The sequence below is a fragment of the Terrapene carolina genome, unplaced genomic scaffold, assembly GCF_002925995.2.
Source record: "Terrapene carolina triunguis isolate 2854851 unplaced genomic scaffold, T_m_triunguis-2.0 Scaffold67, whole genome shotgun sequence".
NCBI lineage: Eukaryota > Metazoa > Chordata > Testudines > Emydidae > Terrapene > Terrapene triunguis.
Window position 1 is genome coordinate 3,555,494 of NW_020664418.1, and position 18,912 is coordinate 3,574,405.

Below are 18,912 nucleotides of genomic sequence, written 5' to 3' on the forward strand. Positions count from 1 at the left end.
CGGTGGGGGAGAGAGGGAGAGACCCCCCTCCTCCCCAGCCTCAGCTCTGTGGCTGCCGTGGCGGAGGAGAGAGGGCACATCATCACATTAGAAAGGTAAGACTACTGATATTAAAATATGAGTTGTGGGCTTTTATTTGTAGAACAAAAAAAAGTTTATTACGTTGTTTTTTTATATATATAATATATATATATATATATATATATAGCACTTTTATCCAAAGCACTTTACAATAGTTAGCTAACGGTACAGACAACATTTGGAAAGATGATTAAGTGGTCCGCCGAGACCCTCAGCAATTTTCAAGTGGTCCGTGAAAAAAAAAGTTTGAGAACGACTGCTCTAGGGACTCGGAGACTGCTATACTAACAGTGAGACAGGAGCTGAGTTTGACTTCACATCTATCTCTGGATGTAGTCTAGATGGAAGTTCAGTGTCATGGTACTTTGCAGAGAAAGAAGAGGCATGTTGCTTACATTTCCTCTCAAACAGAAGCAGAAAGGGTTCTTGCCGCATCTGACTGGTGTGTGCCCACGTAGTCTCTGCTGTACTGACATTCAACTCCTTATTCAGTAAGGCATCACAACTGCAAAAGCCACTATATGAAACCAACTCACTTTGTTCTGTTTTGAAATTTGTTTTGGTCTGTTATCTCCCCCATGCAGAGAACACTGCTCCCCAGGCCATCGGGAAATCCGTCCCAGCATGTCTGCTCCTTCTCCATCTTATCCAACTCTTCCATAACAGGTGCGTCTGCCCTTTCTGCATTACAAAATGAAGATCCATAGTGGGGAAATATTAAGTTCTGAGCTGATGCTGCGTTGGGATGAATTAGAAAGGCTCTCTTACCACTGTGTGTGGTGAGGAGTAAGGGAATAATCTTTAAAAGAAAAAGGAAAAAAAAAAAAAGTCCTTTCAAAATTACAACCATTCACCAGTTTAGTTGAGTCATGTCCTGGGGGTGACAAGCTTCTGCTTCTTGATTATTACAAGCTATGTAAAAATCATTTCTCCTCGGTTTCTCTCCCTCTTTCCTAACCCCAGTTCCATGGGATTCTACATAAAGAAACAGAATTTGAGCCAGGAGTTCTTTTCCTTGGAGAGTAGTCATACTCAACTTTACGTTAGGCTTTGTCTAGCGTCAGAATGTTATGTGAATTTCATATGGTGAAATAGATTCACTGACCAGTATTTTGTCTGCCATTTGGCCTTTCCCTCTGGCCTTTTCTTGAATATAGCACTGACACAGGTTAATTTGCATCCCACCATGGATCTCAAAATCAGCATTAGAACCTCAAGGTTATTTTAATTGGAAATAATGGCATGCAGCTGTGGTTACATGCAATATTGCCATTGCCTTGCCTGACAATGATTAGCTTGTGCTGCTACTATTTGAAGTCTTAACTTCATCACTGCTTTCAGTGTCAGCTTAGTTTGGAAGCTGCTTAGAATTCCCTCTACCTCTTGATTGTTAAAGTTGCTCCCATTTAACTGTGCTGTGTTTTGGTTTAAGGAAGATGTCCAGTTTTGGCTCCTTCTGAGATTTAATTCTTCACTCTTTAGGGAGAGGTTCATTTCGGCCAATCCAGTCTTCACTGACTAAAGCTGCCGTTTCTCGACCCATTGTGCCCAAGGTTCTTCCAACACAAGCTACCAATCACCTGTCCAGTAAGTCTCCCCTCATAAAAGTGGCATATTTTGATTTCCTGCATTCAAGTACAAATCCTTGGTGCCTTTAAAATGTTTTGCTTGCTTTTATATATACTTTGCTGTACATAAAAACAGTTTGCATCACAATAGGTATGGAGAGATTTGCTGTAGCGAAGGAGAGTGGGCACTGATGACACACTCCAAACTAGTATCACATACCATGCTCGTATCCTAACACTTGGCATATGGATGAATGGATGTATCTATGGATCTGAACCAGACCCAGCATCATGGATCCCCTGATCTCTGGGGAAAGTTAGAATACAGACTTTGTGGCTCAGGTTCAGCTCTGCATATGTATGTGTTACATTTTGTTTTAAGCCCTAATAGTTTATCCACCAAGACAAGATTTGGAATACTGGACATGGAGGGGACCTCACCAATCCCTCCTTTCTACCCTGCCCCATAACAAAAGAACATGCCCCTTAATTAAATGAACTGGTAGTGAGAACATGTAACCAGGATTCTTCTTCGAGTGATCGTTCACGTCCATTACACATTAGGTGTACGCGCGTCGCGTGCACGGACGTCAGAAACTTTTCCCCTCAGCGGCTCCCGTCGGGCCGGCAGGGTCCCCGCTCCCGCCAGAGCGGCGCCCCGCTCTAGCGTATATATATATCCCTGCAGGCCCGACCCTCCCTCAGTTCCTTCTTACCGTCCATGGCGGCGTTGGAACAACTCTGTCTCTCGTCTGAGAGTGTCCCTTAGCATAGTAGTTAGTGTTAATCTTAGCAGTTCTCAGTTCTTTAGTAGCTAGTGTTATCAGATCTTTAGAAGTACTTAAGCTCCTTTGTTTAGGTGTTTGGTCAATCCCGACACCGGCCCTGGGCGGCAGGGCATGCCGCACTCCCAAGGCTTCAAGGCTTGTGCCTCGTGCAGCAAGCCTATGCCGATAAGCGATCCCCACGACTCGTGTCTCCGTTGCCTGGGGGAAGCACACCAAAAAGAGCGTTGCAAGATCTGTAAGGCCTTCAAGCCCAGGACTAAAACAGAGAGAGACTTTCGCCTTAAGCAGCTGCTCCTGGAGATGGCATTACAGCCCTCCACTTCGGCGGCACCGTCAACCTCGGTGCGGAGTGCCCCGGCATCAGTTCGTGATCCAGCACCGGCGGGGCACCCTAAGCCTACAGCACCGAAACAGCAGGAACACCCCCGGCACCGGTCGTCTTTGCCGGCAAAATCGAAGGGCCAACCCAAGGCCCGAGGACGCTCCCCACATAAGAGGGTAGCGCCCGCGAAGAACTCGAGTGCGCCTAAGGGCGTTGCGGCCCCAGCACAGATCCCGGTGACAGTGCCTCCGGCGCCGAAAGGCCCGTCAAGCCCCGGGATAGGCGCATCGAGTGAGGAGAAAGGACTGGAGGAGCTGTTGGAACAGCCCTCCACCCCGGACACGTTTGAGGCAGCAAAGGACCTCATTGAATTGTCCGCTGAGGGCCACCTCCAAGCTAAAGACAATCCGCCGAGACTGCCATCCAGAGGCAAACCGGCAATGGTGCGCCCATCACGGTCGCCATCTCGGCACCATTCACGGCGCTGGTCCCGGTCGAGCTCCGCCTCAGTGGACTCCCGGCTTTCCTCTGTGCAGAGAGCCGCACAGCCGTTGGGCCCCAATAAGCGCCCAGCACCGACCCAGCAGCCCTGCTCGAGTAGGCACCGGGACGTGTCAGCCACGCGATCCCCAAGACCGACCACTCGCAGTCGTTCCCAGTCCTGAGGTCACCGGTACCGATCCAGGTCCAGGTCGGCAAGACGCTACTCCCAGTCCCGGTCACGGAGGCACTACTCTCCGACCCCGGACCGGCACCGTCCCACAGCACCGCCGTGGCCTTCCAGGTCACCGTCCGCGGTTTCGGAGGCAGACTCGGGCCGGTCCAGCAGATATACCCACAGTAGAGAACACGAAGCTGCTTGGCACCCACAATGGGGCCAGCGAGGACAATGGCCATTCTGGATCCCTTGGGCCTACCACCAGCAAGGCCCCCTGTCCAGGACCTCGAGATCTGGGCCCTCGGGACACCGGTCCCGCTCTCCGCAGGGGCGCCCCTCCTCTCGCAAGGAGGCCACGGTCTCCAGACCACCGGAGCGAGAAAGAGCTGACTCGGCACCGAGCCCGGCACCGTCTCAGACCCACATCATAGGGCAGACTCCGGAGGAGCGCCCAGTCGGTGAGGAGTTGCAGGAAGAGGAAGACGCACAGAAGGACCTAACCTCTTCCTCCTCGCCAGACGAAGCCGTGGCGGACACGACAGTGTCCGGCCCTCCCCCGATTGACCATCGGGCGCACCAGGAACTGCTCCGCCGAGTAGCCCTCAATCTGGGGTTGCAGGCGGAGGAGACGGTAGAGCAGGAGGACCCCATGGTGGACATCCTAAGCCCGGAGGGCCCCTCCAGGATCGCACTCCCACTCATAAAAACGGTACAGTCCAACTATAAAACAGTATGGCAAACACCGGCATCCAGTGCACCAACTGCGAAAGGCGTGGAGAGGAAATACTTCGCCCCCTCTAAAGGGTTCGACTTCCTCTTCTCTCACCCAACACCCTGTTCGCTGGTCGTCTCTGCGGTTAACGAACGAGAGCGACATGGCCAGCAAGCCCCGGCCCCCAAGGCCAAGGAGGCAAAACGCTTGGACTTATTTGGGAGGAAGGTCTACGCGTCCGGGGGCCTCCAGTTGAGGATCGCTAACCAACAAGTGATTCTGAACAGACACAACTTCAATTCTTGGGCATCAGTCTCCAAGTTTAAGGAATCCCTGCCCCAAGGTTCACAACCTGAGTTTGCGGCCATAGTGGACGAAGGGAAGGCAGTAGCCAAAACCTCTCTGCAACCCTCCCTTGACTCCGCGGACGCAGCTGCCAGGACAATCACGTCAGGAGTAGTGATGCGGCGCTCGGCATGGCTACAGGCTTCCGGCCTTCCCCCAGAGGTGCAAAACACCTTGCAAGACCTTCCGTTCGAGGGGTCAGGCTTGTTTTCGGACCAGACGGATGCCAGACTACATAGCCTCAAAGACTCTCAAGCAACCCTCAAGTCATTGGGAATGCACACCCCAGTGACACAGAGGAAACCCTTTAAGCCCCAACCACCGCAGAGGCAATACCACCCTCGTCCTAGATAGGAACCGTACCGCAGAAGGGGCAGGGATAACAGGCGTAGACGTAACAACACGCCTAACCAGGGCCAAAACCACGGCCAAGGCAAGCCGCAGCCGGGAAATAAGCAAGGGTTTTGAAGCTGCGATCGAGGACAGCGTACCAACCCTTATACCGGATCCCCCTCTATGTTTCAGGGACCGCCTGTCCCATTTTTACCATGCTTGGTCCCGTATAACATCGGACCGCTGGGTCCTGCGCATGGTGGAGGCGGGATACACCCTTCAGTTCTCCTCACCCCCTCCCTCCCACCCCCCATCCCTCTTCAGGGACCCCTCTCACGAGCAACTCCTCATGCAGGAGGTACGGGCCCTCCTCAAAGTAGGAGCAGTGGAAGAGGTTCCTCCGGACCTAAGGGGGAAAGGGTTTTACTCCAGATATTTCCTCATTCCCAAAGCAAAAGGGGGCCTCTGTCCCATTTTGGATCTACGCAGACTAAACAAATTTTTGGTCAAGGCACGTTTTCGTATGGTCTCCCTTGGTGCTATTATCCCATCCCTGGATCCGGGAGATTGGTACGCTGCCCTCGATATGAAAGATGCGTACTTTCACATCGCCATCCGCCCAGCCCACCGGCGGTTCCTGCGCTTCATCATCAACCAACACCATTTCCAATTTACGGTCTTGCCCTTCAGCCTAGCAACGGCCCCGCGAGTGTTCACAAAATGCATGTCCGTGGTGGCAGCCTTTCTTCGGAAAAGAAAGATGGGTATACCCGTACTTGGACAACTGGCTCCTCGCGGGCAGGTCGGAGGACGAGGTCTGCTCCCACGTGACACTGGCACTACGGGTGTTCCGCGAGCTCGGTCTACTGGTCAATGTACCCAAGTCCTCACTGATCCCCACGCAGAGACTGGATTTCATAGGAGCAGTCCTGGACTCCGTGGCGGCATGGGCAAGTCTTCCAGTGTCACGGTTCTTGGCCATTCAAAGGGTCGTAAGCTCCATCCAACAATTCCCCACGGCCAGATGCTGTATGCAACTCTTGGGACACACGGCGGCTTGCACACATGTAGTCAGATATGCCCGCCTAAGACTCAGGCCATTACAGTTGTGGCTGGCCCAAACGTATCGCCCCAACAGAGACCCCTTAGACCTAGTAGTGACAATCCCAGCTCGGGTGTCGAACTCCCTCCGCTGGTGGCTCGATCAGCAGCAGGTTTGCGAAGGGGTCCCTTTCGCCACCCCGCAACCCACTCTGACGTTAGTAACAGACGCATCGGACCTGGGCTGGGGTGTGCACCTTGGGAACCTACGGACCCAGGGCTTATGGTCCAGGGAAGAAAAGTTGCTTCACATCAATCTGAAGGAGTTAAGGGCAGTTCGCCTCGCCTGCCAGACCTTTCACGCTACCATAGAAGGCCACAGCGTGTCAGTTCTGACGGACAACACTACCGCCATGTTCTACATAAACAAGCAGGGCGGGTCCCGATCCTCTCCCCTCTGTCACGAGGCGCTCCTCCTATGGGACTTCTGTGTAGCCCATTCAGTCCACCTACTGGCAGCATATCTCCCAGGGGTCCAAAACGGGTTAGCAGACCACCTCAGCCGGTCCTACCACATGCACGAATGGACTCTGAGAGAGGACGTCCTGCATTCAATCTTCCAGAGGTGGGGGTTTCCCCAGGTGGATCTCTTTGCCACCAAGGACAACAGTCAATGCCCTCAGTTTTGTTCATTCCAGAACCTCAGCCCGGGCTCAGTGGCAGATGCCTTCGCGATTCCGTGTGGCAGGAGCCTGAGGTATGCCTTCCTACCATTCCCGCTCATCCACAGGGTCCAGCTCAAGACCCGCAGGGACAAGGCGACAGTCATCCTCATCGCACCGGCGTGGCCACGCCAGCATTGGTTCACGACCCTGCTGGAACTGTCCGTGACCGCCCCGATCGCCCTCCCCCTCCATCGCGACCTCATCACACAGGACCGGGGTCGCCTACTCCACCCAAACCTACCATCGCTACATCTCACGGCGTGGTATCTCTCTGGCTAAACGATACAGAGCACAGGTGCTCCCACCAGGTCCAGCAAATTCTGCTTGGTAGTGGGAAGCCCTCCACAAGAGCGACCTACCTTGCCAAATGGAAGAGGTTCTCCCACTGGTGTGAGCCTCATCACATACAGTCTCTGCAGGCCTCCGTCCCATCAATACTGGACTACTTGCTGCACCTCAAGCATCAAGGGCTCGCCCCCACCTCAATTAAAGTGCATCTGGCTGCCATATTGGCATTCCACCCTGGAGAGTTGGGGGTTTCGGTGTTCTCCAACCCCACAGTAGTCCGATTCCTCAAGGGGCTGGAGAGGGTGTTTCCCTACTCGCGCCCGCCGGTCCCTGCATGGAATCTTAACCTGGTCCTAACTAAACTCATGGGGCCGCCCTTTGAACCCCTAGCCTCTTGCTCCCTCATGCACCTCTCATGGAAGGTAGCGTTTCTAGTGGCCATCACATCGGCTAGGAGGGTATCGGAATTGAGAGCCCTCACTTCAGAACCTCCTTATACAGTTTTTTATAAGGATAACTTCCAACTGAGGCCGCACCCCAAATTCCTTCCTAAGGTGGTCACACAATTTCATATGGGACAGGACATTTGTTTACCTGTGTTCTTCCCTAAGCCCCATACGGACCCAAGCCACCGCAGCCTGCATACCCTCGATGTCCGTAGAGCCTTGGCATTTTATCTAGAACGGACCAGGCCATTCCGCAAGTCGACGCAACTGTTCATTGCCATTGCGGAGAGAAAGAAAGGCCAGCCTATCTCAGTGCAACGCTTGTCAGCATGGATTGTGCTTTGCATATGCACTTGCTATGAGCTCGCCAACGTACCAGCCCCGGAGATCAGGGCTCACTTGACTAGGGCCCAAGCGTCCTCGGCGGCTTTCTTGGCGCAGGTTCCACTCCAGGAAATCTGTAAAGCGGCCACCTGGTCTTCGGTGCATATGTTCACAGCCCACTACGCGATCCATCATCAGACCAGAGAGGACGCGGTGGTCGGCAGGGCTGTGCTTCAATCAATTGTTCCTTGACTCCTACCCTCCTCCAGTGGTAAGCTTGTGAGTCACCTAATGTGTAATGGACCTGAACAATCACTCGAAGAAGAAAAAACGGTTACCTACCTTCTGTAACTGTTCTTTGAGATGTGTTGTTCACGTCCATTACACTTCCCACCCTCCTTCCCCTCTCTCGGAGTCACCGGCAAGAAGGAACTGAGGGTGGGTCGGGCCCGCAGGGATATATATACGCTAGAGCAGGGTGCCGCTCTGGCGGGAGGGGGGACCCTGCCGGCCCGACGGGAGCCGCTGAGGGGAAAAGTTTCTGACGTCTGTGCATGCGACGCGCGTACACCTAATGTGTAATGGACGTGAACAACACATCTCGAAGAACAACAGTTACAGAAGGTAGGTAACCGTTTTATCCTGTTTCATATTGTGTGCAGTTGGCCTAGGGAATTCTCTGCCACAGGAAGACACAGTTAAATGTTGTAAGTAAGTGGGTTGTGAAAGAGCTGGATAAGCTTAAGTTCCCTAAATGCTGTGCCCTGTGCAAGTTAAAATGCAGAGCACAACTTTATGCTTCAGAGAATAAGCTGATCAGCTAATATGGAGAAATCTTCCTCCCTCATGCAGAATAACACAGCTGGCCAAGTGCATTATGGGTTTTTCCTCCAACAGAAATATCAAGCCTAGGCTGCAGCCAGAAGCAAGGTACTAGATGAGACTGTTATGTTGGTTTTACAGCACCTCTCTCAAACTATAGGCACTTCCCAGAAATTACACAACTAACTGCATTACAGTACTGCAAAATTTAAAACCAGGTGGACAAACAGCATATCTGACATGTAAATGCTACTAGGAACATTTGTGGAGAAAAATAGGGATACCTCTTTTAAACTCCATTGAAATGCAGTACAATGGACTTGGGGGTGCCTTAAGGGGACAGAGTGGAAAAATGATAAATATTTTGCTAAAAATGCTGCACCTCCTAAATATGGACAACCAGCATATCTGCAGGATCTGAACTAATATGACCACTTCTGCATCTCTATGCTTATGTTAAGATTTAGCTACATGGCCTGATTCAATTCCTCCACAAAGATATTTATAGGAGAGATGGGCAGTCAATGAAAGAAAAGATCTCTAATATCTTTTTCTCTCTATTTTACCAAAGGTGCTATTGACTTGGCAGCTAAAAGTGCTGGTATTATCCCTGGCAGCCCCTTGCCTGTCCTGGATTCTGAGGGCTTGTCAGGTGTGTCTCCGCTGTCACCAGACGGTGTGGCTGCAGTGGTCATGGGGCAGGAGTCGGCCGAGGCAGATCAGAATGGAAGCTCCATCGGCACACTAGGGGTCAGTATCTCTTGAATAGGCTTGTCAAAGCATTCATCATCTCCGTTGTTTTGTGTAAAAAGCCAGTCCCTGTATTAATTGTGACTCTGCGGTCAGCTTCCTCTTGAGGCTTGTTGAATGGATGCATTTTTCAGAGCAAGCCTAGCCCAAGACGGAGTGGATTGGTGGGTGTGTGATGTTCAGGACCTGGTGGGGAGAATCTAGGGAAACAGGCACTGCTGTGTTGGAAAATAGGTTTCCATCCTGTAGAGAGTCTTACAGCCGTGCAATTTTATCTGCACTCCAGAAGTCTGAAGCCAAAAGGCAAGGCACCATTTGAGAAAGATGTATTGAGTAAGGAATTGTGGGCACAACAAGACAGTGCTAGTAGTGAACAGCTTTCTCCTACCGTGATTGAATATTCACATGGGTCTCCAAGTGCCTGCGTTCTGTTTCCAGCTGCATCCTCTTTTAGGAGATTACTTTATAAGTGGGAGTTGTGATGGCCCTTACTGTTTCCCTTATCCATACCTAGAACAGGTGTCAGTGTTTGCCACCATCCCAGGGAGGTAGTGGAGAGAGCAGTATTCCTGAGATCCCATCTCAGAAGAGAGGATAAGGGGGGAAATTGTGGCAAGGATGATCATATGTGCTTGTCTCTTGTAGCTCCTGCTAAGTTTGCTATAGTTGGTGTATAAGTGTGACTCATGTAGTCCCTTTTGCACTTCTAGGGTTCAAGCAGTAGGTGTCGGGTTCCTTTCATTAACCTACCCACACAGCAAGAGCAGAAGGCGGTCCCTGATGGATTCCAGGTACAGTATGAGCTGATCAAACAGCAGCTGCATGAAGTTTATAGCAGTGATGTTCTTCAGACAAGCATTATTTAGGGACTCATATTCCAGTGCCCCCTTTTCACCATGCCCCCATTTTCTAACCATTCTCGTAGAAATAGTCTGCAGGTCATATGGCCCTTCCTACAGCCATCAGGGTAATTGTTTTCCATGACTGTTACTGTGCTGGAATGGAAGTCTCACAGGTTGCTGTGGACAGCTGCTTATGTTGTGATTTTATACTACTCAGAGCAGAAGAGCAGAGTGAAACTGACAAGTTCTGATCTCTGAAGAGCAAACCAATCTTGTTTAATGCTGCGCTTGTGCATTGACTGGTACAGTGGAGGTGTTTAGCAAAGCAAACAAGTACCTTTATACTGCACCAGTCTATTTTAAACATTGTTTGAAGGGAAAGTAGACCCCAGGAACTGAAATAAGTATTACTCCTGGGGGACTTCTGCGCCAAAAAATTAAAAATTATGTGCACAATAAAAAAATTCTGCATATTTTATTTGCCAAAATAACATAATATAATCAAACTAGTTTCAGTTATTTTGGTAATTTATTTCAAAATACCTGTCAGCAAGTATGTCTGTAACAAAACAAAAAAAATTCCCCCAGCGAGTAGAGAGTTAAAGAAACCCCTACAACAACTTAGTTCCTGTTTCTCTGTTATGTTTTCGTTGTGTGCCTCAGTGTGAGTGTGTCACACATGCCAAATGGGCATATCTGGGGGGGGGGGGGACTTTGCTCCTCTGGTCTCAGACACCCACACCCCCTACTCCGAGAGCCCAGCCACGGGACACCCCCTACCTACCAGAGCCCAGGGATCCAGAGAGAGAAACAGCCTGATGCTGGGTCTCAGGCTCATATGGTGTTCCTGCATGCTGCCTCCTTCCTTCAGGACATGCTGGGAACTGCAGCTGCCCAGAACCCTCCAGCTCTGACCCCCTCCCCCATGGTGTCCTGTATTTGTGAGCTGGAGAGGCAGGTTCTGCTGGGTCCAGCAGCCCCTAATGGCAGCCAGCAGCTCTGCAGCATCAATTCTGTGGAGGGGGGGAATGAAATTCTGCACAGAACATTAATTCTGTGCAAATTCTGCATTGTGCAGTGATGCAGAATTTCCCCAGGAGTAAACTATGTATTCTGGCTGTGCTGTCATTGTGTATCACTGCAGGAGGAACATTATCCAATAGGTAATCTTGATGAAAGTACTAGTTGCATAACCAATATCTTCTTAAGAGAAACACTTAGCTTTGTGTCTAGCTCATGGCTAATTACAGAAGCAAGGATTGTTCGATGGATGTTAATTTTACAACCTCAGACCAGTCTGGTGGCTAATGCAACTTCAAATGTGATGTTGAGACACTCGTCAAGGACATATATGTGAGCACTTAATGGTGGAACTCCAGTTATTTTAGTGGAAGAAGGTGTAGGGCTAACTTTTGGAGTGGAACCTGCTGGCTGCAGAAGTCCTCCATATTTTCCCACTTGTTAGGCCATGCAGTATTCCATATGCTTATAGTACTGAAGTGATCATCCCCACCCCTGTGGGTGTAGTGTTACTAAGGGGAAAGCCATTCTCTGACACTGGGTCTAGTCAAGAAAAATAAGTCTTATTAAATCAGGGATGATATCCAAGCAGCTGCATATTTCTCAGCTGACAAAGCCTGATTCAATATTCAGCTGTTAAGAATGGTCTTGTAGTATAATGGGACTCCTCTCATTAACTCTCTCACTGGTTTCAGTTGTAGAAGGTTTTGGAAATGCTCTAGTTTAAATCAGTTGCATTTGGGTGTGATGCAAAACCCAACTTTTGTCAGGCTATTGAGGAGGGTATGGGCTGAGTAGTGGGATGAGTATGCTTGTGAGCTGTCCTTTTGTGTGGTTTTAAGTTTTTGATGGGTGTCCAGAGCATAGAACCTGTAGATCTCTTATTCTTGGTATGAAAAAAATATTTCATCAGGTAGTTGGACTGGCAGAACAGGGTATGCTAGGAGTCTGTTCTGCTTGATTTTTATTCTGCTTCTGTTGCATCCAGCTGTTCTTCTCTTTCAACCCAATGCTCAGGATCTCCGCAACACATGATCTGTCTGTTGTAAATTTTAGAAGTGTCCAAGTCCTATGCAAACTAGTGACTCGTTCATTCTCTGACTCTTACAGCAGGACACATCAGTCCTTTCTCTGTCAGAACTGTCCAAGACCCCTCTCCAGAATGGTCTCTCCACTCCTCCGCTTCCTCCGTCACAGGCCTCCAGTACCCATCTGTGTCCTCCCAACGTCTCTGCTCTGCTGGATATCTCTCTTCCTGGACCACCTGAAGATGTGCTTTCTCAGGGAGAACCTGCCACTCAAATAAGTGACTCTATCATTGAAATCGCTATCAGCTCTGGTCAATACAGTAAGACTAGTAATGAGAATGCCTTATCTTGACTTAAAGTTAGAAAAATGCTATTAACTGCAACATGTTCTAAATATCAGAAAAACCCTTATTAGGCGGCATCGTCATGGATTTAATGATATCCTTTGAGAAGTTAAATTGTGTAGTTCCCCTTTTTCTTAACGAGTCTGACTGTGCATTTTAAATTAATGTACATTTAAGTTGTTGCTGGCCTAGCAGAGAGCTTTGGTAGCTCTCTGAACTTACTGAACAGTTCTGCAGCAGTGTCCTCCATAGCTTACTAAATAGTAAGGACCAAAATCTTCTCTCTGATCTCCCTGTGGGTTACCTATTGATTTCAGTGGTAGCCCTGTAGACACACATGAGGAAGGGAATATGGCTCCTTACATATTCCTTAAGTGAATTAGGCAGCCTTTTGACCAGTGGTACCATGGGTCTTCATAAGAAATTATTTTTTGAACTTAGGCCATGTCTACACTTACAAGATTACAGCGGCACAGCTGTATCAGTACAGCTGTGCCACTGTAAGAGCACTATTGTAGCTGCGTTATGCCGACGGGAGAGAGCTCTCCAATCAACATAATAAAACCAGCGTAATGAGCAGCAGTAGCTATGTTGGCAGGAGACGGGGTGGCTCTATGTATTTTGTCGCCCCAAGCACAGCAGTCAGGCAGCCTTCGGCGGCATGCCTGCAGAAGGTCCGCCGGTCCCATGCCTTCGGCCTACCCGCTGCTGAATTGCCGCCAAAGCCGCGGGACCGGCGGACCTCCCGCAGGCATGCTGCTGAAGGCAGCCTGACTTCTGCCCTCATGGCGACCGGCAGGCCGCCCCAGGCACGCGCTTGCTGCACTGGTGCCTGGAGCCGCCCCCTGGCAGGAGAGCATCTCCTGCCGATGGAGTGCTGTGCACAAACGCACTTATGCCGGCAAAACTTATGACACTCCGAGGTGTGTTTTTTCACACCCCTGAGCGACAAAAGTTTTGCCAACATAAGTGCTAGTTTAGAGATGGCCTAAGTATTGTCATCCTGTCCTTCATTTAACCCTGCAGAGACATGGCCTTGGTGGTCTTATACCATGACTTTCATATGTAAGGGATTTCTTAAAGTAATAAATATGCAAGCGAATGGAACATTTATCCCCATTTCACAGATAGGGAAAACTGAGACAGAGGTTAAAGTGAACTTCTGCTCTAAAATATTACTCTGTAAAAATACAGAGTATTGAAACAGTGTTTTATGTTAGATAAACACCTGTCAGGAATGATCTAGTTATTACTAGCCCTGCCTTGAGGGCAGGGGACTGGATTTGATAACCTCTCGAGGTCCCTTTCATCATGCACTTCTATAATTCTATGTTTGTGTGTCAGTGTTTCCAGGTAAAATTTGCTCAGTTTACCAGGAAAAACGTGTTTTAAATTCAGGTCTGCAAATTCACCTTGAGATCTGAGACTCAAAGTGGGTTCTTTACTTCTCCTGCATCTTCATCGGTAATAAAGGTCAATGGGGTTGCATAGTTTGACCTACATCATCTTTAGTATCTTTGAGGTTACAGAAGAAGGAAAGAGCCATTTCCAGGGTGAATTTGTAGGACTGACATTTAAAACATCCTTTTACTGGTCAGCTGAGGAAATTTGATCTAGAAATGTTGATGTAAACAAACGTAGAGCCCCATCACATCACTTTTTGTCATTTAAAAGGCCATACTAATTTGATTTGCCCAAGACCCCACAAAAAGTCAGTGTCAGAGCCTGAAACTCAAATTTTGGATATTGCAGATACCAGAGGTATTATGGATTGGGTTGTAAGGAGCCGGATAGTGTAACTGATCTAGTAAACTATCTATGAAGTTGCAGCATGTACTGAGAAGTGGGGGGATGCAGTTTTAAAACAAGTCAGTCAAAACCTCCCGCAGGACTAAGCACCCACTCATACTTGGCATAAAAATCTGGGATTAACTCTACTTGCTCAGATTTGCAGTTCACCTTTAAAGTGTTGCATTAGATTGAATAATTGTATTGTTTCTCATTTGTGAACATGCTTTACGATGTAATGGTGTATGCTTCTAAAAACAATATTCTTTACGCAAAAAAATTTTGACATCAGTTTTTAAAAATTTACATCTTGGGGAATTTTTTAAAAAAGAATTGTGGATCTGAATTCTGAGCAACTTGGTGTTCTTTTCCAGATGTCTGGCTAGCCCAGTTGCACATCAGAACCCTTCCCTATTGGGCATGCAGGAGTGGGTTAGGTCTCCTTTACCTGGCAGTCAATAAGGGCCTAAACCTCTTCACCTACTAGCAGAGAACCTATAGAGAGACCCAACACCCAATGGATACAGCATCAAATGATCTTTCACACTATGGTGATTTTGTGCCACTTACCCAGTTGACCAGCTGTCCTCTAAAGGTTTTATATTTTCAGTTTGCTTATAGTTCCTTTAAATGAGTGTGGACAGTAGCTTCCATCTTATTTCCTTTTCCCACAGAAATCTTGACACACCTAGTCCAATTAGGACTGAGCTAAATTGGGCCTTTCAGTTCCCCACCTTCCACTATCACACTCCTCCCTCGGGAAATTGCGCTGCACCATAGCTAAATTCTTTCATCAACCAGTCAATATCCTTAAGATGAGTTAGTTTAGGACTAAATCCAGTTCCCTTTACTCCACTGTGTAGTGCCATTGTAGTTCAGAATAGCTTGGTGTTGGTTGAGTCTCTGTACAATGGCATTACTACTAAGAGTATTATGTAGTGCCTTGCTTCCAGTTGCCTGAAAATGTGTTGAACACCCCAAAGTACTTGAAGTTGTCCTGGTAGCTTTACAGAATTGACTCGGTCATTGATTCTTTGCATTGGCTTACAGATGAAGGTGTTTCCCTCTCCCCTGCGAAACTGAATGGCAGTGACAGCTCCAAAAGTCTTCCATCCCCCTCTAGCAGTCCTCAGCAGAACTGGATTGCCTCTCCGAGCCATGATCCACAGTGGTACCCCAACGACTCTACCGACTCATCTCTCAGCAGCCTGTTTTGTGAGTGTCAGTACACAGAGAACTATGATGGAGGAATGGTCCTATCTTTTCTAAAGAGCTTCTCTTCACCCAGCCCCAGTCCCTTGACTTGGAGGGAGTCCCTGGAAGAGAGTAAACTCAGTAGGACATTGGAAGACTTTTCCCCTTCCTTCCCACCTTCCTCTCTAACTGGAATTGTTACCCCTAGATGGACTTAATTTTTCATTCAGCCCAGATTTGGAAGTCTGCTCCTGAAATAGAAGTTGCTTAGCTGGCACGGGGCAACAGCATATACCTTGGAGCGAGTAACTGAGACCTTTTTGTAGTCTGCTAGGTTTTGCAAGTCAGACTCATCTTTTAGGTTGAAACATTTTGAGTGTTCTGCTAAAACAGCAAAATGATGCCACCAGCTCTTCTGTTTGGAACTTGTAGGTTTCATTGTATGCATGGTGCATAATTCTAAGGAGGTGAGAGAATTGTTTTTTTCTGAATTAGCTCAAAAAAGGAATAGCTTTATGGCTAGTGTCTCCAGTGTAATGTGTGTTTACCTCCTTTGGGCAAAGGAGATTAGTTGATCCATTTGGCAGCCTGCTGGTAGTGCTCATGCTAGTAATTTCTTATTCTGAGGAGGTAGAGGAGAGAGATGGCTTTAGATCTCCTTTGTGCTACGTTTCCATGTACCTCTCCTCCTCCTCCTTCAGATGTACAAGTTCAATACACTGACTTGCTGCTAAACAACAAAGTAAAAGAAGCAGTCAGAGGCAAAGAGGCATCCTTTAAAAAGTGGAAGTTAAATACTAGTGAGGAAAATAGAAAGGAGCATAAACACTGGCAAGTGAAGTGTAAAAATACAATTAGGAAGGCCAAAAAAGAATTTGAGGAAACAGTTAGCCAAAGACTCAAAAAGTAATAGCAAAAAAATTTTTAAGTACATCAGAAGCAGGAAGCCTGCTAAACAACCAGTGGGGCCACTGGATAGTCGAGGTGCTAAAAGAGCACTAAAGGGGGATAAGGCCATTGCGGAGAAACTAAATGAATTATTTGCATCGGTCTTCACGGCTGAGGATGTGAGGGAGATTCCCAAACCTGAGCCATTCTTTTTAGGTGACAGATCTGAGGAACTGTCCCAGTTTGAGGTATCATTAGAGGAGGTTTTGGAACAAATTGATAAAATTAAACAGCAATAAGTCACCAGGACCAGATGGTATTCACCCAAGAGTTCTGAAGGAACTCAAATGTGAAATTGCAGAACTACTAACTGTAGTCTGTAACCTATCATTTAAATCAGCTTCTGTACCAAATGACTGGAGGATAGCTAATGTGACGCCAATTTTTAAAAAGGGCTCCAGAGGTGATTCTGGCAATTACAGACTTCAGTACCGGGCAAACTGGTTGAAACTATAATAAAGAGAGTCAACATGGCTTTAGTAAAGGGAAATCATGCCTCACCAATCTACAGAATTCTTTGAGGGGGTCAACAAGCATGTGGACCAAGGGGATCCGGTGGATATAGTGTACTTACATTTTCAGAAAGCCTTTGACAAGGTCCCTCACCAAAGGCTCTCTCACAAAGTAAGCTGCCATGGTATAAGAGGGAAGGTTCTCTCGTGAATTGGTAACTGGTTGAAAGATATGAAACAGAGTAGGTATAAATGGTCAGTTTTCAGAATGGAAAGAGGTAAATAGTGGTGTCCCCCAGGAGACTGTTCTGGACCAGTCCTATTTAACATGTTCATAAATGATCTGGAAAAAGGGGTAAACAGTGGCAAAATTTGCAGATGATACAAAATTACTAAAGATAGTTAAAACCCAGGCAGACTGCGAAGAGCTGCAAAAGGATCTCTCAGAACTGGGTGACTGGGCAACAAAATAGCAGATGAAGTTTAATGTTGATAAATGTAAAGTAATACACATTGGAAAGCATAATCCCAACTATACATATAAAATGATGGGGTCTAAATTAGCTGTTACCACTCAAGAAAGAGATCAGGGAGTCATTGTGGATAGTTCTCTGAAAACATCCACTCAATGTGCAGCAGCAGTCAAAAAAGCGAACAGAATGCTAGGAATAATTAAGAAAGGGATAGATAATAGGACAGAAAATATCACATTGCCTCTATATAAATCCATGGTACGCCCACATCTTGAATACTGTGTGCAGATGTGGTCACCCCATCTCAAAAAAGATGTATTGGAATTGGAAAAGGTTCAGAAAAGGGCAACAAAAATGATTAGGGGTATGGAATGGCTTCCATATGAGGAGAGATTAATAAGACTTGGACTTTTCAGCTTGGAAAAGAGATGGCTAAGAGGAGATATGATTGTGAGGTCTATAAAATCATGACTGGTATAGAGAAAGTAGATAAGGAAGTGTTGTTTTCTACGTCTCATAACACAAGAACTAGGGGTCACCAAACAAAATGAATAGGCAGCAGGTTTAAAACAAATAAAAGGAAGTATTTCTTCACACAACGCACAGTCAACCTGTGGAACTCCTTGCCAGTGGATGTAGTGAAGGCCAAGACCATAACAGGGTTCAAAAAAGAACTAGATAAGTTTATGGAGGATAGGTCCATCAATGGCTATTAGCCAGGATGGGCAGGAATGGTGTCCCTAGCCTCTGTTTGCCAGAAGCTGGGAATGAGCAACAGGGGATGGATCACTTGATGATTACCTTTTTCTGTTCATTCCCTCTGGGGCACCTGGCACTGGCCACTGTTGGAAGACAGGATACTGGGCTAGATGGACCCTTGGTCTGACCCAGTAGGGCCATTCTTATGTTCTTATGCTTTTCCTTTCTATACAGCAAGTTTCATCTCTCCCGAGAAGGGCCGGAAAATGTTGCCAACTCCTGTTGGAACTGCCAGTGGCACCTCCTTATTGGGACCCAGCCTGCTGGATGGAAACTCACGGGACTCTTTTGTGTCTCGATCTCTGGCAGATGTAGCAGAGGTAAGTGGTCAAATCACATCAGGCTGTATTTGCACTTGAAATAATTACCATTGAATGGGCCTGCTTGCTTCCCTTTTTAATAATATTGTTCATGTTACTCATTATATCTCCTTGGGATGCTTATGGCAGATGCCAGGCTTTACATTTAACAGAGCAGAGAAACAGAATTACACAGAAGGTGTGAAATGAACTGGTGATATGTTCTGCATGAGTTGCTATGTGGAACTCTTGTGAGCAACCTTATGACTCCTGCCTCGCTGGCTGGTGGAGATCAGGTCTATTTTATAGATCAACAGTTCTCAAACTTTAGCAACCCAAGAACCCCCAGTTTGATTTAAAAAATTTTGGGGACCCCCAAGCCTCCCGCTCAGTCCCAGGCCCTGTGCCCACTCCATGCCTTCCCTCAAGACCCCACCCCTTCTCTGCTTCCTTACACCCCCTCCCATGAGCGTGCCCCATTCCTCCCCCTCCCTCCCAGCACCTCCCGCATGCCATGGAACAGCTGTTCCCCGGCATGCAGGAGGTGCTAGGAGGGAGGGGG

General features: G+C 47.9%; 1 protein-coding gene across 1 annotated transcript in view; it reads left to right on the forward strand.

Annotated features, from left to right (window-relative positions):
* Nucleotides 1-18,912, forward strand: part of CRAMP1 (cramped chromatin regulator homolog 1) — a 95,039-nt gene that overhangs the window by 74,111 nt on the left and 2,016 nt on the right. Inside the window, exons 14-20 of the mRNA XM_024218996.2 lie at nt 666-747; nt 1,564-1,668; nt 9,025-9,203; nt 9,914-9,994; nt 12,176-12,413; nt 15,276-15,440; nt 18,226-18,371. Of these exons, the coding sequence (XP_024074764.1) occupies nt 666-747; nt 1,564-1,668; nt 9,025-9,203; nt 9,914-9,994; nt 12,176-12,413; nt 15,276-15,440; nt 18,226-18,371 (996 nt within the window). The remainder of the gene's footprint in view (nt 1-665; nt 748-1,563; nt 1,669-9,024; nt 9,204-9,913; nt 9,995-12,175; nt 12,414-15,275; nt 15,441-18,225; nt 18,372-18,912) is intronic.